The 18,463-nt window shown below is 52.5% G+C and overlaps 1 protein-coding gene across 1 annotated transcript in view; it reads left to right on the top strand.

The window, feature by feature from the left end:
- The window catches only part of NEURL1 (neuralized E3 ubiquitin protein ligase 1), a 33,987-nt gene that overhangs the window by 13,197 nt on the left and 2,327 nt on the right, over nt 1-18,463 (top strand). The window contains exons 2-5 of the mRNA XM_057735800.1: nt 1,341-1,582; nt 2,052-2,373; nt 14,117-14,806; nt 17,994-18,140. Coding sequence (XP_057591783.1) covers nt 1,341-1,582; nt 2,052-2,373; nt 14,117-14,806; nt 17,994-18,140 — 1,401 coding nt within the window. The remainder of the gene's footprint in view (nt 1-1,340; nt 1,583-2,051; nt 2,374-14,116; nt 14,807-17,993; nt 18,141-18,463) is intronic.

Here is an 18,463-nt window from a genome sequence, read left to right as displayed (position 1 = left end):
TGACAGACACAAGCTGCCCGGCACCACATCCCATGCTCTTTCCTCTCCCTGCCCTGTCTCCTGGATGCCAATCTCACATGTTTGTAAAGTGCCTTCTGAACCAAGCCCTGTTTATGGAAGGAAGCACCGTGTCTTCCTGGCCAAGGGTTCTTGAGGCACATTCGAGTTCCTAGGAAGCCTGGGTGAAGAGGCCTGCCTGTGTCCAAGAGGTTGCAGGTGTGGGCCGTGTGAAGCAGGAAGGCAGCCTAGAGAGGAGGGAGGGGGCCCCGAAGGAGGGAAGAGATGGGCATGGTCCTGAGGCTGACACTGCAGAGGCTGCCCCCCACCCTCTTCCTGGTCTCCAGTGGCAGCCCTGTGGTCATGGGTTCACTGCAGCCCAGCCTTGTCGGTGCAGCTCCAGTGCCTCCTCCTCCTCCCCGCCTCCAGAAGGCCTTCCTGGGAAGTGACCTACCTGTATGTCCTTTTGGTGCTTTATCACTGTCTGCCGTTTGTATTGTACTTTCTGTCCATGTCTTATCTCCCTTCCTGGACTGTTGGCTTCTTGAGGACAGGATCCATGTATGTTTCATGCCTTACCTTCAGTGCCTAGGACAGGGCTTGGTATTCAGCAGATACGTAATGAATAGTTGTTGAATAAAATAAGTGGTGGTGGTGGTGAGTGACAGTGAACGGTGGTAGGTGTTGGTTGTAAATGCTGGCTTGTCACAGTGGTGGAGGGCAGAAAGTCAGTGGTGGTAAATACTAGTGAGGAGCAGTGGATGGTAGTTGGTGGTGGTGGGTGACAGATGGGGGTAGATGATGGTGGTGGGAGGTGATGGGTGAAGGGTGGGAGTAGATAGTGGTGGGAGGTGATGGGTGAAGAAAGGGGTAGATGATGGTGGTGGGAGGTGATGGGTGAAGGATGGGGGCAGTTGGTGGTGGTGGGAGGTGATGGGTGAAGAATAGGGGTAGATGGTGGTGGTGGGAGGTGATGGGTGAAGGGTGGCAGTAGATGGGGGTGGGAGGTGATGGGTGGTGAAGGATGGGGGCAGATGGTGGTGGGAGGTGATAGGTGAAGGATGGGGGCAGATGGTGGTGGTGGGAGGTGATGGGTGAAGAATAGGGGTAGATGGTGGTAGATAATAAGTAGTGGTAGGTGGCGAAGTGGGGAATGGCAGTAGATGGTAGCAGGAGGAGGATGGTGGCAAAAAGTGGCCGTGGTGCTAAAGGGCAATGATGGTGTAAGTCCTGGGCAGTGGGTGCCTTCTCCTTATGCCCCAGCCCTCTGCCCTTCCCTAGGGGACCCTGGTGCAGCTCTTGGGCTGTCATATTCTCTGACTTTGTGGCTTGTTCCTTTGCAGACTCCATCGGGGGCCCCTTCCCTGTCACCTCTCACCGATGCCACCACAAGCAGAAGCACTGCCCGCCGGCGCTGTCCGGCGGGGGCCTCCCGGCCATGCCGCTGCTCTTCCACCCACACACCAAGGGCTCCCAGATCCTCATGGACCTCAGCCACAAGGCTGTCAAGAGGCAGGCCAGCTTCTGCAACGCCATCACCTTCAGTAACCGCCCGGTCCTCATCTACGAGCAAGTCCGGCTGAAGGTGGGACTTCCCTCCCTGCTCCTGCATCCCTCTGGGGCCCCTGCGCATTCCCACCAGTCACTGCCTTCTGCTAATGGCCGTCGTTACCCCCTGCCCCTTCTCTTTCCTCTCTACTGCCGCTTCTGCTCTTCCTCATCCCTCCTCTCTCTCTCTCCTCCTCCTTATTCCTTTCTCAACTTTCCCTGTGTGACAGAGAAGAAACGGGAGAGGGGAGTGGCCATGGGAAGGCGATGGGAGAAGGATGAGAGTAGTTGGTGGTAGGAGGGGAGAACTAGCGCTCACTCTACCAGTGGGGCTCCTTGGGGAGGGAGCGGAGCCCAAATAGTGCGTGACTTGGGCGGTGTGACTCCCCGTGGGGGTCTGCCTGGGGTGGTCTGCACAGAAGGGCACAGTCCCTTCCCCCGGGCTCACGGACGGTGGGGGAGAGGCTGGGCTGGGGGCTGTCTGAGGCCACCCCCCTGCCGCCCAGATCACCAAGAAGCAGTGCTGCTGGAGCGGGGCGCTGCGGCTGGGCTTCACGAGCAAGGACCCGTCCCGCATCCACCCTGACTCGCTGCCCAAGTACGCCTGCCCTGACCTGGTGTCCCAGAGTGGCTTCTGGGCCAAAGCGCTGCCTGAGGAGTTTGCCAACGAGGGCAACATCATCGCCTTCTGGGTGGACAAGAAGGGCCGTGTCTTCTACCGCATCAACGACTCAGCCGCCATGCTCTTCTTCAATGGGGTCCGCACAGCCGACCCGCTCTGGGCCCTGGTGGACGTCTATGGCCTCACACGGGGCGTCCAGCTGCTTGGTGAGTGCCCACTCCCTCTGGCCCCTTAGGTGCAGGGCACACCTCCAGGTGCTGTGGTCTGACTCGGCTTGGTTCCATCAGGCATAGGGCCGCCTCCCCCACTGGTAGCGGCCCTGGGGCCGAGTGGGCACTGGGACGGCTCCGGGAGCCTTGGTGTGAACTGCAGTGTCCCTTTTGCCAGGCCCACAGCTGTGGCAAGTGGAGCCTAGTGAGATTCCTGTCCTCTGTGGCCCCTCAGGTTGTGCCTTTGAGCAGTGTGCGACCTTCCTGATCATATATGGCAGCCTCAAAGACCCCTCTGACCCCAGGAAGTCATCAATGCTAATCTTTGTAACTATAGTTTATAGAGCATTCTCTGTGTGCCAGTTACTTTGTTATTGCCATTCTTGTAGCAACCCTGGGAGGCAGACTCCATCGCTGGGCCCATGGAGGTGAGCCTTAAGCTCAGGGAAGTTGTCATTGGCCCCAGGAGGTGCCACAGGTGAATGGTAGGGGCAGTACTCAACCCCAAGTGAGCCCCGGCCCCTGGGCTCTGCAGCCTTCCAGGACGTCCAGCCCCGCCTTAGTGCTTTTTGCAGGGATGTGGGTGAAAGGGGTAGGAGGGGAGAGCAGAAGGCACTAGGGGGGCTAAGACTCTTCTGTCTGCTTCTGGGCCCCCAGCCCTGAGTAAGGGAAGTGAGAGGGCAGACATCCTGTGGGAGGTGAAGAGGAGGGGCATTAGAAGGTATCCTGGGACTGCTGAAGTACCAGGCTTCCTGGCAGGGGCACACACAGACCCTAAAATGCCAGGGCTGGAGGGGGCCTCAGAATCTCAGACTTTCTTGGGTCTCACAGCAAGTTGGCGGCTGAGGTGGGGCTAGAGGTCATCCGGGTCACCCGACTCCCAGTCTAGGAATCCCACTTCGCTACCCTTGAGCATGTGTAGGCCAGTGTGTGTGCATGTGCGTGTGCACACATAGACTGGGTACAGGTCAACCCGTTGGCAAATTGGCTGTGTCTCCAGGAGGATTCTGGATGAACCTCAGCTTTTCCATTTGTAAAATGGGTTGGTAGGAAGATTAAATCCAACTAAAGAGGCTGTGAGTAAAGTGCCCAGCATAGTCCTGGGTACCAAGTTGATGCTCAAGCCAATGCTTGCTCTTCCCATCTCCCATCCCTGCCCCCCAGCCCTGCAGAGAAAACGGCCATAGAGGTGGTGGAAAAATGTTTTTTTGTTTTGTCCTTTCTGACTTCAGAGCCTAGAAACAGTGAAGCTCTTCTTTTCAAAACACATTTTTATTTGAGTAAAAAAGATAGTGAAAAAAAAAAAAAGACATTGAAAGTAAAAACAGAGCAATGAGTAATCGTCAGAAGCCTTTCTGTGTGAGGGAGGGATCCACGTCTTATCCAGCCAGGCTCCTCTCCAGAGTGGAATCTTGTGCCTGGTGTGTACAGGGCCCTGAGGAATATTTGCAGGGTGGGTAGGGATGGATGGATGACTTGTTAGATGAAGGAAAGGGTTGAGGGGATGGCTGAGGTAGACCCAGCCCTGCTCACAGACAGCCCCAGGCTCACTGGGAGACAAAGCAAACACTCCAGAACAATCAGAGCATAACCCAAGAGACGACAGTAAATTGCTGAACGCTGTGGTCATAGGATCTCATCCATCTGCCAAGATGGTTTCCATCCAGTTCTCATCTAACCTCTCAGCAGCTGGCCCTGGAGGGAGTGATTATTATCCCCATTTGGCAGGGAGAAAATCGAGGCCCATGGAAGGTCCGTGTAGGGATGTGGCAGAACTGGGACTTGAACGGGGTGTTCTGATGCCCAAAGCAGTACTTTTTGCATTATCCGCCCTCCATCCCACCTCCCCCCCCAGTGGGTTTCAGCGGGAAGGCAAAGGTGGCTGCAATCAGTGAGGGAGGATAGAGTCCAGGAAGGCTTCTTGGTGGAGGAGGCTTAGGCTGGGCCTGCAATTTTCAGGAGGGTTGGGATCGGGGGCGAGGATGAAGGGGACATACCAGGTGAGATGGGGCTTCCACATCTCAGGGGCCAAGGGAGGGGCCTGGAGAGTAATCTTGAAGGGCCCCACCCTGGGGCAGAGGCCGCCCTGGCTCAGCCTCTTTGACTGTCAGTGGGTTTTCACGCAGTATTTTCAGTTGCATTTGGATTTCCTGTCTGCCTCCTCTCTGCACACCCGCTAAGGCCGAGGCCCCAGCTGATCGCCGTCACAGCTGTAAACCACCATAATCCCTGGGCATTTTTAAACATGATTATGGCCCCTAAAATGAATTAGCGCATTAGAACATCTCCTCGTTTTGTTCTCTCTAAATTGATTCTTTTGTGAAAAAAAAAAGAGACCCACCCAAGTTATCTTCGGAGGTCAGCCTGCTGCTCTACGCCCTCATTCTGTGCCCCCGGCCCCGGGACACGCCCGCTGCCCTGTACAGTCTTGGGGTCCATTTCCCTCCCTCTCCTCCTCTCTCTCCTCCCCACTGCCCATCCCCCACTCCTCCTCACCTGCCACGTCACTGCACCTGTGTATTTCTGGGCCTCTCTCTCCCTCTACCCAGATCCCGCCGGCTGCTCTTTTTTCCCTCGTCTCCCTCCTCAGCTGAGTTTCTCCTCTGAAAGAGTCACTCTATGTCTTGGTGGATCTGAGGATGGGCCTGTCTTTCCTGGGGTGATTGTCCCCCAAAACAGTGTCTCATCTTTAGAGAGTAGCTGCTAGGCGTGCCCTGCTTCCCTCCTGCCTCCGTCTGGAATCTGTGCCCAAAGCCCTCCAAGCTCCTCAGACCAGAGCCATGCTGGGCTCCTTGGAGCAGAGCGGATCTGCAAGTCAGGCCATGGACAGACTGGCCATCTTCTGCCACAGAGTGGAGGCAAGGGCTGGTGTCTCTCCCTGACTGACACTTCCAGGTGGGGGCCCCCTCCCCCCCCCATGCCCTACCCATCACCCAGGCCCCCTGGTGCCCATACCATGGCCCCAGCAGACCTGCTTCAGGCCTTTCGGGCTTCCCATTATGCTGGAGTTCGCAGCAGATCACTCTCTTCCCTCCGGGCGCCCTGGCCCAAGCCCGGGCTGGTATCTCCAACAATAACAGCTTCCTACCTCCAGGAAGAAGGACCTGCCAACAACTAAATAAATACAAGTTTTATGGGGTGATTAATACTTGGAGAGATAAGTTCCTATCCCAGTTTTCAGGGTCTCCCTCCTGCTCTCAGAAGTGTTGGTTCAGGAAGAGCAGCTGTGGATCCTGGCAGAAAGCTGGTGAGCCAGGAGTCCACTGAGAGGGTGTTCTTGCTCACCCCTCTGTGCCCACCGCAGCCTCAGCGCTATGCAGGGGTCAGAGGAGATACTAGAATTGGACACCCAGCCCCTCTCCTTAAAGAGTGTTTACACTGGGGGACATACCATATGACTGCTCTGAGGTGACCTAAATCCAATATTGCAAAAAAGTGTGGCTGAAGAATCAAAGTGGGTGGGTGGAGGGGTACAGCTGGGGAGCAATCCAGAAGGACTTCCTGTAGGAGGTGAGTTTCAAGTCAGGAACTAGGGGAGGGGAAAAGAATGGACCGGTTGAGGAGGAGCAGTCTAGGCCAGACAGGAGGGGGGGGGCATCGGCACAGAGGTGGGGAATGGGCGGTCAGTCGGGAGTGGATCCTTCAGGGGATGGGGTGAAGTGGGAAGATCACGTATGACTTGCCGGCTTGCGGAGGGAGGGTGTGCGCGGGTGTGCGTGGGTGTGGGTATGCGCATGCATCAAGGGGGAGACAGCCAAGAGAGTAGAAAGTTTCCAGCAGCTTCTTGTTGTCAAGCTGTTCAGTAAGAGGAAATGTGGCCCAGAGATGGAGAGGGGCCTATGCAAATTCTCCCAACTAGTCAGAAGCCGGGCTGGGCCTGGAATTCAGACCTCCCAGCTGATCTGGGCACAAGGTCAGTGTGAGAAGACTTATTGCCACATCAAGATGTTTGTGGCTGAGCCCAGGAGGGTGTTAGGAGAGCATTGGGGGGGGGCTCCCAAGGACTCATGGCATCTCCCAGATCTTGGTAAAAGACCCCACCTGCCTACTGAGGAGAAAGATGTACAGAGACTCTCAGAGTAGCTTTATAGGGGCCAGGCTGCTGCTGCACCATTTTCTGGGGTGGTAGGCCAGCCTGGTTGCCCAGCAATGAGAGGCCTGGGCCTCTCCGTAGATAAGGCCTGGGGTCAGGTCCCCGTCCCGGGCGTGCCTCAGCTTGTGGTACAGAGTGTGAGGCGTCCTGGCCGGCTGAGGACCACACTGCCATCTGGGGCTTCCGCTTCCCAGGCTAAACCAATATTTACCTTCTGCTGTGCTGCCAGGGGCTGAGAGGCAAATATTAGCTTAAGGAGCCTGAACCAGGCTCTGGGGATGGAGAAAGAGCTGAGGATGCTGATCATGATTTCTCCCTCTTTGATGGTTTTCATTTCTTCTTAGCTAAAAAAAAAATCTTGCTGTTCCTTCTGCTTCAGAGACTCTCCCAGGTGTTTCTTTTTGCTCACTTCAAGTTCTGCCACTTACGGAAGGCCCAATACCAAACCCTCCCCTCCACCAGGGAGTCTGCCCTGACCTACTCTCTTCCTCATGACCCGTCCTCTTACCGAAGCAAGGAGAGGTCTAAGCTGTATCAGCGGTTCTGCATCACGTATTGTCCTCTTTAAGAGTACAGCAGAAATCCTCTTTGTCCATATTATAAGGAAAGTTATTACTGTACCTGTTTTGCAGATAAGGAAACAGAGGCTCAGAGAGGTCTGATAACTTGTCCGTGGTCACACAGCTTGGTGGAGCTGGGACTTGAGCCCAGAAGCGTGGGCTACATTGCTTCCCAGCTTCTCTAAATATGAGTCTCTCTGGTTTCCCTGTTAGTCTAGATACCCCCTCCAAGGGTGGGGATTTGGGCCCCCTTATGTCTTCCAGAATAGAGATTGCGAGAGCTCAAGGCATCAGGGATCAGCCACACGTGTTGGGCACAGATAGGCCACCAGGGCCCTGCAGAGTCACAGAGGCGCAGTGGGTGCCCAGCGTCCTGTGTCAGTGGTGAGGGTGGGTCTGCCTGCCTTGTAGTTCCCTGAAGGCTCTTGAGGGCTCTGTTTGATTCTGTTGTTCACAATACGCTCTAGTTTTCTGCTGGAATGAATGTGTGTAAAGTGCAGCCATGTGAAACTGCCGATATTTGACTGTTTCTAATGTCCAGGAATGGCAATTTTATGTGCTTCCATCTAGTATCTCTTTGGCCCAAGATATATTTCTGGGGACCTTGGAGAGACCTGGTGGCCCAGGGTGGGGTGTGTGTAGGGGAGGAGCTGCGGCCTTGTAGTACTGAGGACAAAGCCCTCATTTCAGAAGCAGGAGATCTGACCAAATCAAGACTCCACTGGGCCACTCACTAGCTTTGGGCAAGTCTCTCAGCGTCTCTGTGCCTCAACCGGCTCGTCTGTTATTTGGACATAATTATACATGCACCATGTACCTCACAGATAGTCTGCGAGGCTCACAGAGACGTAAAAGTGTTTACATAAATGGGAAGGGCTGTTGATTTTAGGTTAAAAAGGAATATCTAATTTAAAAACACCACCAAAATAGACAACCCCCCGCCAGTCTTCTCATTGGAAGAGGGAGCCTTAAAACCAAGTCCCTGTGTCTGGGTGAAAGTCAAGCCATACAATCTAAACTGTTTCTTGGAATGAGATCTGTGGTCCTCCAGCTGGGTTCCTTGGAGCACTGGGTCCCACAGAGGCATCTCTGAGGCGGCTGACTGGCAGGGCTCTGTGGCCATCTCTTAGACTTTAAGCAGAGTTTTCAGTTCCATTGAATGAACGATTCCACTGCTTGACAAAAAAAAAAATTGAGAACCACTAGACCAGATGATTCTGAGAATTTATACATCTAAGATTCTGTGGCTTGAAGATTCTGTAAGTCTAAGAGCGTGACTCTGAGTGATTCTGGGACCTTCTGTCCTTTCCTCCATGAGCCTCAGAAAATGTGTTTGTTTCTCCCAGCTTTCCCATGGTTGGGTTTATGTGGAGAAGGTGGCGGTGGTGTGGGCTCAGGGCACTGCCCAGAAGGGTGGAGAAACCCCTTGCCCATTCAAGCCATGCACCCGTCCTCCCGGCTCCTTCCCCTGCCCCGTGCCAGCTGCAGGCCGGCAGGAGGATGTTTATGGACACAGTAAATGGGTTGGCCCGCCGTCCACACAGGGGCCGGCAGAGATCCGCCAGCCGGCTGGGCGGCTGCATGCTGACCCGTGGTTAAAGATTATCCAGCGCTGCGGATGTGAGAATCTAAACAAACAAGACTGGGGCTGATGGCAGGCCCTGCTTCAAAGGAGCCTCTGCTCCAGTGCCCAGGCCCTGCCTTGGTTACCCCGCACTGGCTGGCAACGTGTGTAGGAGCCGCGTAGGTCTCTGGGCGGGAGCTGGCCCCGGTGCCCTCTGCCTGGAGCCTCCTCCTCCTCTCCCTTCCTTTCTCCTCACTGGTTTTGCTCAGACTGTTCTCCCCAGGCATTTGCTAATGCAGTTTTCCCACCCGAGTGCATCCTGCTTCTGTTAATCCAAACCCACTTGTCCTTCAGGGCCTGGGTCAAATCTTGTTTCTTCTGAGATGCTGTCTCTGACTCACTCTGAAACAGAAGTTCTTAGCCTCAGTTGGACAGTATTATCCTAAAAGGGAGATTTATCCTAAAGAAGAGAAGGCTCAGAGTGGGCCCTAGGGAGTGGGTACAGGACGCTTGGCTCCATGCAAGGAGAGTATTTCTAACAGTCACAGTTGTCCAAAGGTAGGCGATAGATGGCCTTGGGAAGTGGTGAGCTTCTTGTCCCCAGGGGCATTATAGCCAAGGCTGAGAGAGAACTTGGCAGAGATAATAAACAGATTTCCTCATTTTCCTCTAAGGTCCTGTCTAACTTGAGACATAAAGAATTTTGTAACAAAATTGTACTCAAATATTTTCACGCCTCCAAGCTTCAGTTCTCCCAAGGGCTACTGGCTCCCCAGGGCCCAGGTCCTGGCTCTCCCTTTTTCCTGAACCCCTGCCCAGGGCTGGGCACACAGGGGGTCAGTGAGTGGGTGCCTTGAGTGCCACCCTGAGAGGCAGGTCTTCCTGCCCTTTGCAGGGCCTGACTCTTTCTGCCTAGGCCCAGGGGATCTGCAAAGCCAGCGCTGGGCACCAGATTAGGCAGGAGCTGAAGACTGATAAGTTCTCTCCCGGAAGAGGGGACACGAGAGGGGAGCCAGCCTAGCAGCTTCTGCTGTGGCCCTGTGCTGCCCTTCCCCCATCATAAACTCCTCCAAGTGGGCAGCTGTGTGTCCCAGGCATGGATTGAATAACTTGTTGCTTCAAATGCAGGGCTGCCCCACTGCTTGGGGTGACTGGCTGGACGTCTGGGTTTTCCCAGCTGCACCCCAGGCCCAGTCCTGGGCTGAGCTTGGACCCACGGTGTTCTCCCCTGGCTTTGGAGGCCCGGACACTTCCCTGACCTCCGACTTCATGTGGACTCACTCCGCTGTGCCTTTTGCCATCCCCTCTATGGAGGGTGCTCTGACCTGTTCCTCCATCTCAGGTTTCATCTATTTCAGGGCTCCGCACAGCCGGGGACACTGATGGGATGGTTATTTTGGAGCTTGCTGGCGGCCTGCAGCTGCTCCTGACCCTGAGGGGTGGAGGGGATGGGAGAGAAGACATACTTGGGCTGGGCACTAGCCCCAGGGATTCCGTTTTTAGCTGTTTCCCAGCATCTCCTGTACCTCCTCTCCTAACTCCTGTGATATTTCAAGCAAGGCCAAAGGGATCACTTTCCTACCCCTTCTCCTCTCTCTCTCTCTCTCCTCCCACTGTTTCTCCTTCTTTCTCTTCTTTCATCTCCAATCAGGATTTGTAGCTTCTCCTTCCTGGTCTTTAGTCAGTAATGTCATTCAGTGATTCTGTCCTAGGTGCTTGTCGTCACTGATGGAAAGTCCTAGGTTCAAAAAGTTAGTTGCCTGAGTGCAGGCAGACCTGACTTTGGCTGACAAACTCAACCTGAGCAAATGCTAATAACTGAAGTTATCAGGTATCTAGGTGCCCGGGGCTTCCCACTTTACCTCTGATCCCTGCAGCAATACTGCAAAGCAAGGAATATTACTCCTGTTCTCTAGGTGGGTGATCTGGGGCTGGAGGAAAGCTGCTTACCCACAGGCCACCAGTCAAGTGTTGGATCAGACATTTAAACCCAAAGCCCATGCATATTCTTCTGAACCATGTAGCATGAAAACAGTAACAATGCCTCATGTTAATCTAATGATTCTTATGTGTCAGGTACTCTACTGGGTGCCCTAGGTACTTTATTTCACCTCATCTTCACAGCATCCCTTCCAAGGAGAGCATTAGAATCCAGATTTAATACCTATAAGTAAATGCTGATTTTACTGCTGAGGAAGAGAGTCCCAGAGAGGTTAAGCTATTTGTCCCAGGTCGTACAGCCAGGAAATGGCAGAGCTAGGATTTGAACCCAAACTGATGACTTTCAGAGTCCTTGCACTTAACTGTGCTCCTATCTTGTCTATCAGTATATGGATTTTGTTAACCAAAAAACCTAACACACTCTTAGATTGCATTATTAGGAGTATAGTGTACTTATCAGGGGAGGTGTGATGGCCACACTGTGCCTTGAGCTGGTCAGGGCACATCTGGAATACTGAGTCTGGTTCTGTTCATTGTCTAAGAGGTGGGAAGTTGTGTGGGGAGTCTGAGTATTCCCTGAGGAGAGCTGCCCTCAGTGTGGGGCTGAGAGGCAGCCCCAGAGGTAGTAGGTACAAATACAGGGAGGTTATGACTGAGTGAGCCCTAGAAAGTAAACTGTACAGAGAGCAACACATGAGCTGTCAGTGTTGTGTGTGTTTATATGTACAGGTTTGTGCATAGTGATTGTTTTATTTAGGTTGATATGCAGGCTATTCATTTTCACTATCTAGCAATTTTGTACAAAAATAGCAGTTGATTTGTAAATACTACCAGAATATTTTCTAGCTGGTTTGTAATTTTTTAAGAGTGTTATTTGGTTTGTGTTTGTTGTGGTGGTGGTGGTTCTTATGTTCATTTTTATTGTAAGTGTAGATCTATAAATTCAATTGTAGTGTTTAAAGCTTTAGCATGACACCTTGTGTGTACGAGAGGAGGGATTTGAGGGAAGATGCCTTGAGGAATGAGACAGGTAGCAATTGTCAGATTGTGGGAATTTCTTTTCCTATGGGGTTTGTGATTTTGTCAAAAGGAAGTATTTCTCCAAAAATTGGGAGTAAGAAAACTACTAATCAGTTTAGCTTTGTGTTGTATGCTAGTTTAAAAATGATAATATGTAATGTAATGTAAAAAAGAAAGCTTTTATGATAGATTTTGTAAATTTGTTACAGGGTAACCTGTTTTCTAGCTGTGATCTTACCACTTCAAATGGGTATAGTGTGAGAATACATTTTGTATGGTATATGACCAATAAAATGATTTTTTTACGGGTTCAAAAAAAATACAGGGAGGTAGATTTCCATTTAAGAGAAGGAAATGTTTTCTTAAAGACAGAACAGCTCAGTAATGGCATGGGTTGCCTGGGAGGTAGTGGGCATATTTTAAGCAGAAGAGAACTTCTGAAGGGGCAGAAAGCAGGAGAGCTCACATCCAGCTTCATTCAGGAATCTGTTCTGAGGGTCTGCCTAGCTCCATGGGCTCTGACCTGATTGTCTTGAGTGTGTAGGTTGGGTTGGAGAGAGGAGTACGGAGGTATGTACATGTGGGGACCCCATGACAGCCTTATTCCCATAGACCCTGGCTGGGCATCTCTGAGCCACTTGTTTCTTCCTCACGCTGCTTCTCCATCCCTTCTCCTTTCTGTCCTCAACCCTCTGGAGTCCTCAAGGGCCAGTGCCTGAAATCCCTAAGGGGTAGGGGAGCAAGGGCTGTTCCCTGGGATTCAGGTCAGCCCACAACCCTCCCCAGTCCCCCACTATTGTCTCCCGTGTCTTGCCCTCCTCGCCTCTGCCTCTCTGAGGCCCCCCAGCCTCTCTGCACCATTACTGTCACAGAGTCAATTCCCTGGAATAATCACATTTTCCGGTCGGCTCGCTCCTCCTTGCCAAACACGATGCTGGGAAATCCCGACCAGCCAGGCCCCAAGAGGCTTCTCCAGAGAAGCAGCAGACTTGGGCGGAGGGCCCAGCACCCTCTCCTTGCTGGGGCCCAAACAGCACTGTTCCTGGAAGGGGCAGGGGAGCTGGGGGAGAACAAAGACAGGGAGGCTTTAGAGAGCATCTCTAGATTCAGCTGGAGCTGAATTCTGGCCTCTGTTGTGCCCATCCAGTCCAGTCCTCCAAGCTTTGCTCTCATACCAGGCACTCCAGCCGCCCTTACTCAGTTCCTGGAGAGAAAGCACAGATTCTCCCTTTGGGAGGCTCAGAGAAAAGCCTCCTGAGAAGGGATTGGCCATGATGTGACCTCTGATGGCGCTAGCCAAATTCAGGGACTCCCACAGAAAGGGTTTAGTAAACAAGGAGGGCCTGAAAGTGGAGAATGTGGCGTTGAGAGTTGGACAGATCTTACTTTAATTCCTGGATCTGCCACTTGGTGGCTGTCATATAACATCTCTAAGCTTTATCTGTACAATGGGAACACCTCCATGGGATGCTTTAAGGATGAAATGCAGGGGTAATTCATCGTGCCTGATGACTTTTATTATAAATTATAGGAATCCATAAAGCAGAGATAACCAGTCATTAAAAAAAGTATGGTATCCGAAACATGGTTATTGGTGTAGACAGGTATTCAGGACACAGTAAATGGAAAAGCTAGTTTTGAAAGGAAAATTTGTATAGCAGGGTTCTTCGCCTGGAGTCCATGCCCTGAAATTATCCACAGAATTTAGGGAGAATGTGCATTTTTCTGAGAAGACAGATAAAAGTTACCACATTCTCAAAGAGATTTGTTACCTGTTAAAAGTTAGTTTAAAACTGCTGGCGTTTATATAGCATGACTCAATTTTTGTATTAAAACAAGAAATAACTAAAACATATTGAAAAAAGACTGGAAACTCACACATCCAAATATTAACAGTATTTTCCTGACAGGAGATTGTTTTCTTTTTGCTGAACTGTCTTTTCTACAAAATACAGTCTGTATTAGTTGCATGATTAAAAAGAGAAAGGGTTTGATTTCCAGTTGTCAGTTTTGAAAGGATAGCTTGGATAACTTCACTTAACTTCTCAGCCTCACTGTCCTTCCGTGGCAATAACCTTACAGGATAATTGTTGGGATAAGATGAGACAATCTGGGCAGACAGGCGTTCTGGCGGTGGGGGCGGGGGGGGGGGTTCCCTCTGGCCTCCCAGAGGGGTAGGATGTCAGTATGCACTCAACAAATATTATTTACTGCTGCCTTCTAAGTGCTAGGTGCTATTCTGGCTGCTGGGAGAAAGAGGGAGGGTCCAGGAGCTAAATTTTTTAAAAATCCAATTTTTATAAGCATACCATTTAGAAGTAATCATGTTTTTAGTTTTGGTGTCCCTCCTGTCGTCCTCGATCCTTTGCTTAAACAAATAACATAGTCGGATGTCCTGCACAACGTTCCGTCCTAGCATTTTCTAGCCCTGAGAAACGCGGTGCGTCTCACTGGTGCGTGCTTTAGAGACGAGTGGGCGGAGGCGCGCAGGCGATGGGACCGGGCGCTGCGGCCCGCCTGACGGCCGCCCTGCCTCCCTCCCCGCCTCCCTCCCCGCCGCAGACAGCGAGCTGGTGCTCCCCGACTGCCTGCGGCCGCGCTCCTTCACCGCCCTGCGGCGGCCGTCGCTGCGGCGCGAGGCCGACGACGCACGCCTCTCCGTGAGCCTGTGCGACCTCAACGTGCCGGGCGCCGACGGCGACGAGAGCGCGCCGGCCGCCGGCTGCCCCATCCCGCAGAACTCGCTCAACTCGCAGCACAGTCGCGCGCTCCCCGCCCAGCTCGACGGCGACCTGCGCTTCCACGCGCTGCGCGCCGGCGCCCACGTCCGCATCCTGGACGAGCAGACGGTGGCGCGCCTGGAGCACGGGCGCGACGAGCGCGCGCTCGTCTTCACCAGCCGGCCCGTGCACGTGGCCGAGACCATCTTCGTCAAGGTCACGCGCTCGGGTGGCGCGCGGCCCGGCGCGCTCTCCTTCGGCGTCACCACGTGCGACCCCGGCACGCTGCGGCCCGCCGACCTGCCCTTCAGCCCCGAGGCGCTGGTGGACCGCAAGGAGTTCTGGGCCGTGTGCCGGGTGCCCGGGCCCCTGCACAGCGGCGACATCCTGGGCCTGGTGGTCAACGCCGACGGTGAGCTGCACCTCAGCCACAATGGCGCCTCGGCGGGCATGCAGCTGTGCGTGGACGCCTCGCAGCCGCTCTGGATGCTCTTCGGCCTGCACGGGGCCGTCACGCAGATCCGCATCCTCGGTGAGTGCCCCTGGCCACCTGCCCGCCTCCCTCGAGGCACACCCCGCGGCGGACGCCTCCAGACCCAGTCTGGGGCCTTCCCTGGGGGAGGGGCCTGTCTGGGTAGGGGAAGGAGCGCCCACCCCTCCTCTCGTGGGGTCTGGTCAGAGAGCCACAGACACCCAAGGGGAGTTCTGGGTGGGACTCAGTTGTCTAGTCCGTAGTTCTCAGATCTCACCACGTAAACCTTGGGAGGGGGAGAAAAGCGGGAGCACTGAGTTTCATCCTCAGTATCTGATTCACCCACATTCCTACAGATACGTAAGCAGCCCTCATAGACATTGCCCAGTGGCCATTTAAACATGGGGAAAAAAAATGTTTCCACCAGCAAAGAACTTTTTGAGGCTCAGTTTCCATTTCTCCAAAAATGGGAATAAAGGCCTCTGCCTCTAAGGAGGCTTTTGTGTCTACATAAGAAAAAGAGGTTGGTATGTCAGTAGCCAGGTATCTGGGGGCCTGTAGGGAATCCCTGAGCAGAGGGCCTTGGAGGAAATGGGGTACACATATCTGGGCCTTCCTGGGTTTGAATGGACAGAGGTTGAATGGACCGGGTGATGTGGGCTTGTGGAAGCCACGTTTCTCAGAATGTTCTCCAGGATAAGTGTCCATTGAAGAGGGGTCCTTGGGTCCAAAATGTTTAGGAAATACTGTAGAAAATTCTTTACTGTAGAACTTCTCGGAGCCTGTAATGTGCAGTGTGAACTTTTAGGAGAGAGTGGTGGTGGTTATGGTGTCCAGCGTTTCCAAGGCTAATTTGACCAGAAATCTTTTTTTTTTTTTTTTTTTCACATATATCTTCCGGGACCTCTGTTACCCCAGAGTGAGCAGGTGTTCATGCTTTCCAAGTGCTGGTCTGCTATCCAGCAGCTTTAGACTCACTGGGAGAACCTACTAAAGTGCAGATTCTTGAATCCCACACCCAGAGATTTTGATTCTGTAGATCCCGAATTAGGTCCTGGGCATCTGTATTTTTTTTTCCTTAGCAAGTTTGCTTAGACAAGTTTGGAGACCCCTGGGCCTCACAGCCCCCGACCTAGACCTCACCCCAAGAGGCTTCATAGGCAAGATAACGTGTGTATGTGAGTGAGCGTGAGTTAATGCTCTGAGATTGGCATACTGTGTCTAGGCACAGGTGAGTAACTAAATGTATGTGTACATGTGTGTCTAATGCTGTTGGTGATTGTGAGAGTGAGTTTTGTGAAATCAGATAAAATCAGTGGATACTTTCTCCTCAGAAAGAGACCAAATGAAGACAGAGTGTAAGATAGATTTAAAAAGGAATGAAAGAAATGTGGCTGGGGTGCTAAGAAGTTAGGATTGAGGGAAGATAAGTCAGGAAAGAGTGAAAAGAAATCAGGCTAGATAAAAAGACATCAATCAGGATGGAAAGCAATTGGGGTGAAAATTCAGGATGGAATAAAAAGAAATCAGACTGGCGTGCAGGAAAGAAAATCAGGCTGAGGTACAAAGATATTTGGCTCCATTCACCAGGAGACACTGCTCCTCAGATGAAGGAAATTACGTAAGGGCAAGGTACTCTTTTGCCTCAGCACCATCTAATAATAGATAAGTAGCTTTCCAGTGAAGCTTCTGTTGCCCAAAGAGGCTTACTAGACTGAAGCAAAGGGGAAGCTTAAAAACAAACAAACAAAAAACAACCCAGGACTTAAATGTCCCAAAAGGGAAGTAGGCCAAAGTGGGTGTTGAAGAGTAGTTGTTCAGAATTTAATATATGCTAAACAGGGTGCTCCTGAGCTGTTTGGAGAATTGGTTATCTCAACTAGCAAATTGGTGTTAGGGATCCTGACTGACTCTAAAGGAAAAACAAATCAGTAACAATGTATGGAGGATAATTATTTACCTTATAGAGGAATGCTTTGCTTTGTTGAAAGCCTAAGTGCACTTAAGAATGGACAGATATTTCCTTCACTCCAAAACTAGAGCCAATTTCATGCTTAACGGTGAAACATTAGAAACATTCTCATTAAAGTCAGGAATATGATAGAGATGCCTTATAGTATTGTTCTGAAAATGCTAACCAGTGCAATAAAGCAAGAAAAGCAAATAGGAGGTATGAATTTCTGAAAGAAGATGATAATTGACTTGAAACCTGTTAACACTAATAAGAGAAATCCTGTGGATAGCTAATGAATATTCTTAGAAACAGTGACTACTGAATGAATTAGAATGAATAACTAGTAATAAAAAATATCTCATTGAGCACTTTTGTGTAGGGCATTATGCTAGGGCCTGTGGGAGAGTCACAGGGGAATCAGACTTCCTGCTTTCAGGAAGCTCAAGGTTTAAGTAGGGAAACAAAGTTACATTCCTGGGCAAAGAACAAATCATTTCCTAGCCTCTGTGGTTGCTTATTTCCACGCATGGTATGTGTGTGTGGCTGACCCGTGCTAGACAGATAGGTGCTTGTGGACGGTCAAGGCTGCCCAGAGGAGGGGTTGAGGATAGCTCCATGAGACACCCTGCACAGTTAGCTCTTTGAGGGCAAAGGCCCCTGTTGGTCTCATTCCCAGTTTTATATATACACAGTGTCTGGTACTTGGTAGGCTCTCAGGAAGGACTTGTTGGAGGGAGGAGGGAGGGAGGGATGGAAGGGAAGAGGAAAGTGAGAGAAGAAAGGAAGGAAAGAAGGTTGGGCAGAACAGGTGTGGGAGACGATGTGGGGCATTTTGAAGGTGCCAGTGCAGAGGAGCAAGGGGGTGATGTCTGAGGGCAGTGATGGAGAGCACGGGGCTCTGACTAGGATGGTGAGGCTGCGGCTTGAAGGGCCGTGCTAGGTGGGAGGAAGGCAACTTTGTCCTCTGGCAGGAGAAACCTTGAAGGGAAGGGAAGCATGGGGAAGGGTGGAGGTGGGATTCTAGGCAGGGCGCTTGTTTGGAGGTGGCTGATGTAGTAACACAGAGCATGGTGTGCGTGGCCCTCCAGTGTGTAGGCGAGAACAGAGAGCTGGAGCAGGGTGCTGAGCCGGTCGGCGGGGTCCCACCCTGAGCCTCGTGGCGGCGCCCTATGGTCAGGCTGCACCAGCCATTTCTCTCCTGGAAACCTAATGGAGGGGTGGAGACTTGAGCTTTCTCCCAGTGGGCCTCTGAGTGGCTAGTGTGTCCCTCCCTCCCGCCCGCCCTTTCCGCAGGCTCCACCATCCTGGCCGAGCGGGGCATCCCATCACTCCCCTGCTCCCCTGCCTCCACACCAACCTCGCCCAGCACCCTGGGCATCCGCCTGTCCGACCCCTTGCTCAGCACATGCAGCTCTGGACCTCTGGGGAGCTCCGCTGGCGGTAAGTAGGCTGGCCCCCCCCCCCCCCCCAGTTCCATGGTGACTGTGGCAGACCTCCCACCCTGGGACCCTGTCCCCACCCCTGCACTGGCTGAGGCAGGCATGCAGCTTCTGTATCAGGACTGGGCCCTGGAGGAGCCGGAGGTGGGCCCAGTGAATCCTGGTTGAGTGGTGACTTCTGGGGTGTATCCCATCCTGTCCCTCAGCTGGTTCGTTTTCACCAGAGGACTTCTTTAGCACAAAGAACACCAAAGGGTAGCTCAGGAGGGGCCTTCCTCAGATGATTCTGGGCCCCCTTCCTTCCCCATCCCTCCCTCCTTCTCC

Source organism: Hippopotamus amphibius, chromosome 5 (genome assembly GCF_030028045.1).
Source record: "Hippopotamus amphibius kiboko isolate mHipAmp2 chromosome 5, mHipAmp2.hap2, whole genome shotgun sequence".
NCBI lineage: Eukaryota > Metazoa > Chordata > Mammalia > Artiodactyla > Hippopotamidae > Hippopotamus > Hippopotamus amphibius.
This window is presented reverse-complemented; position numbering and strand designations above follow the sequence as displayed.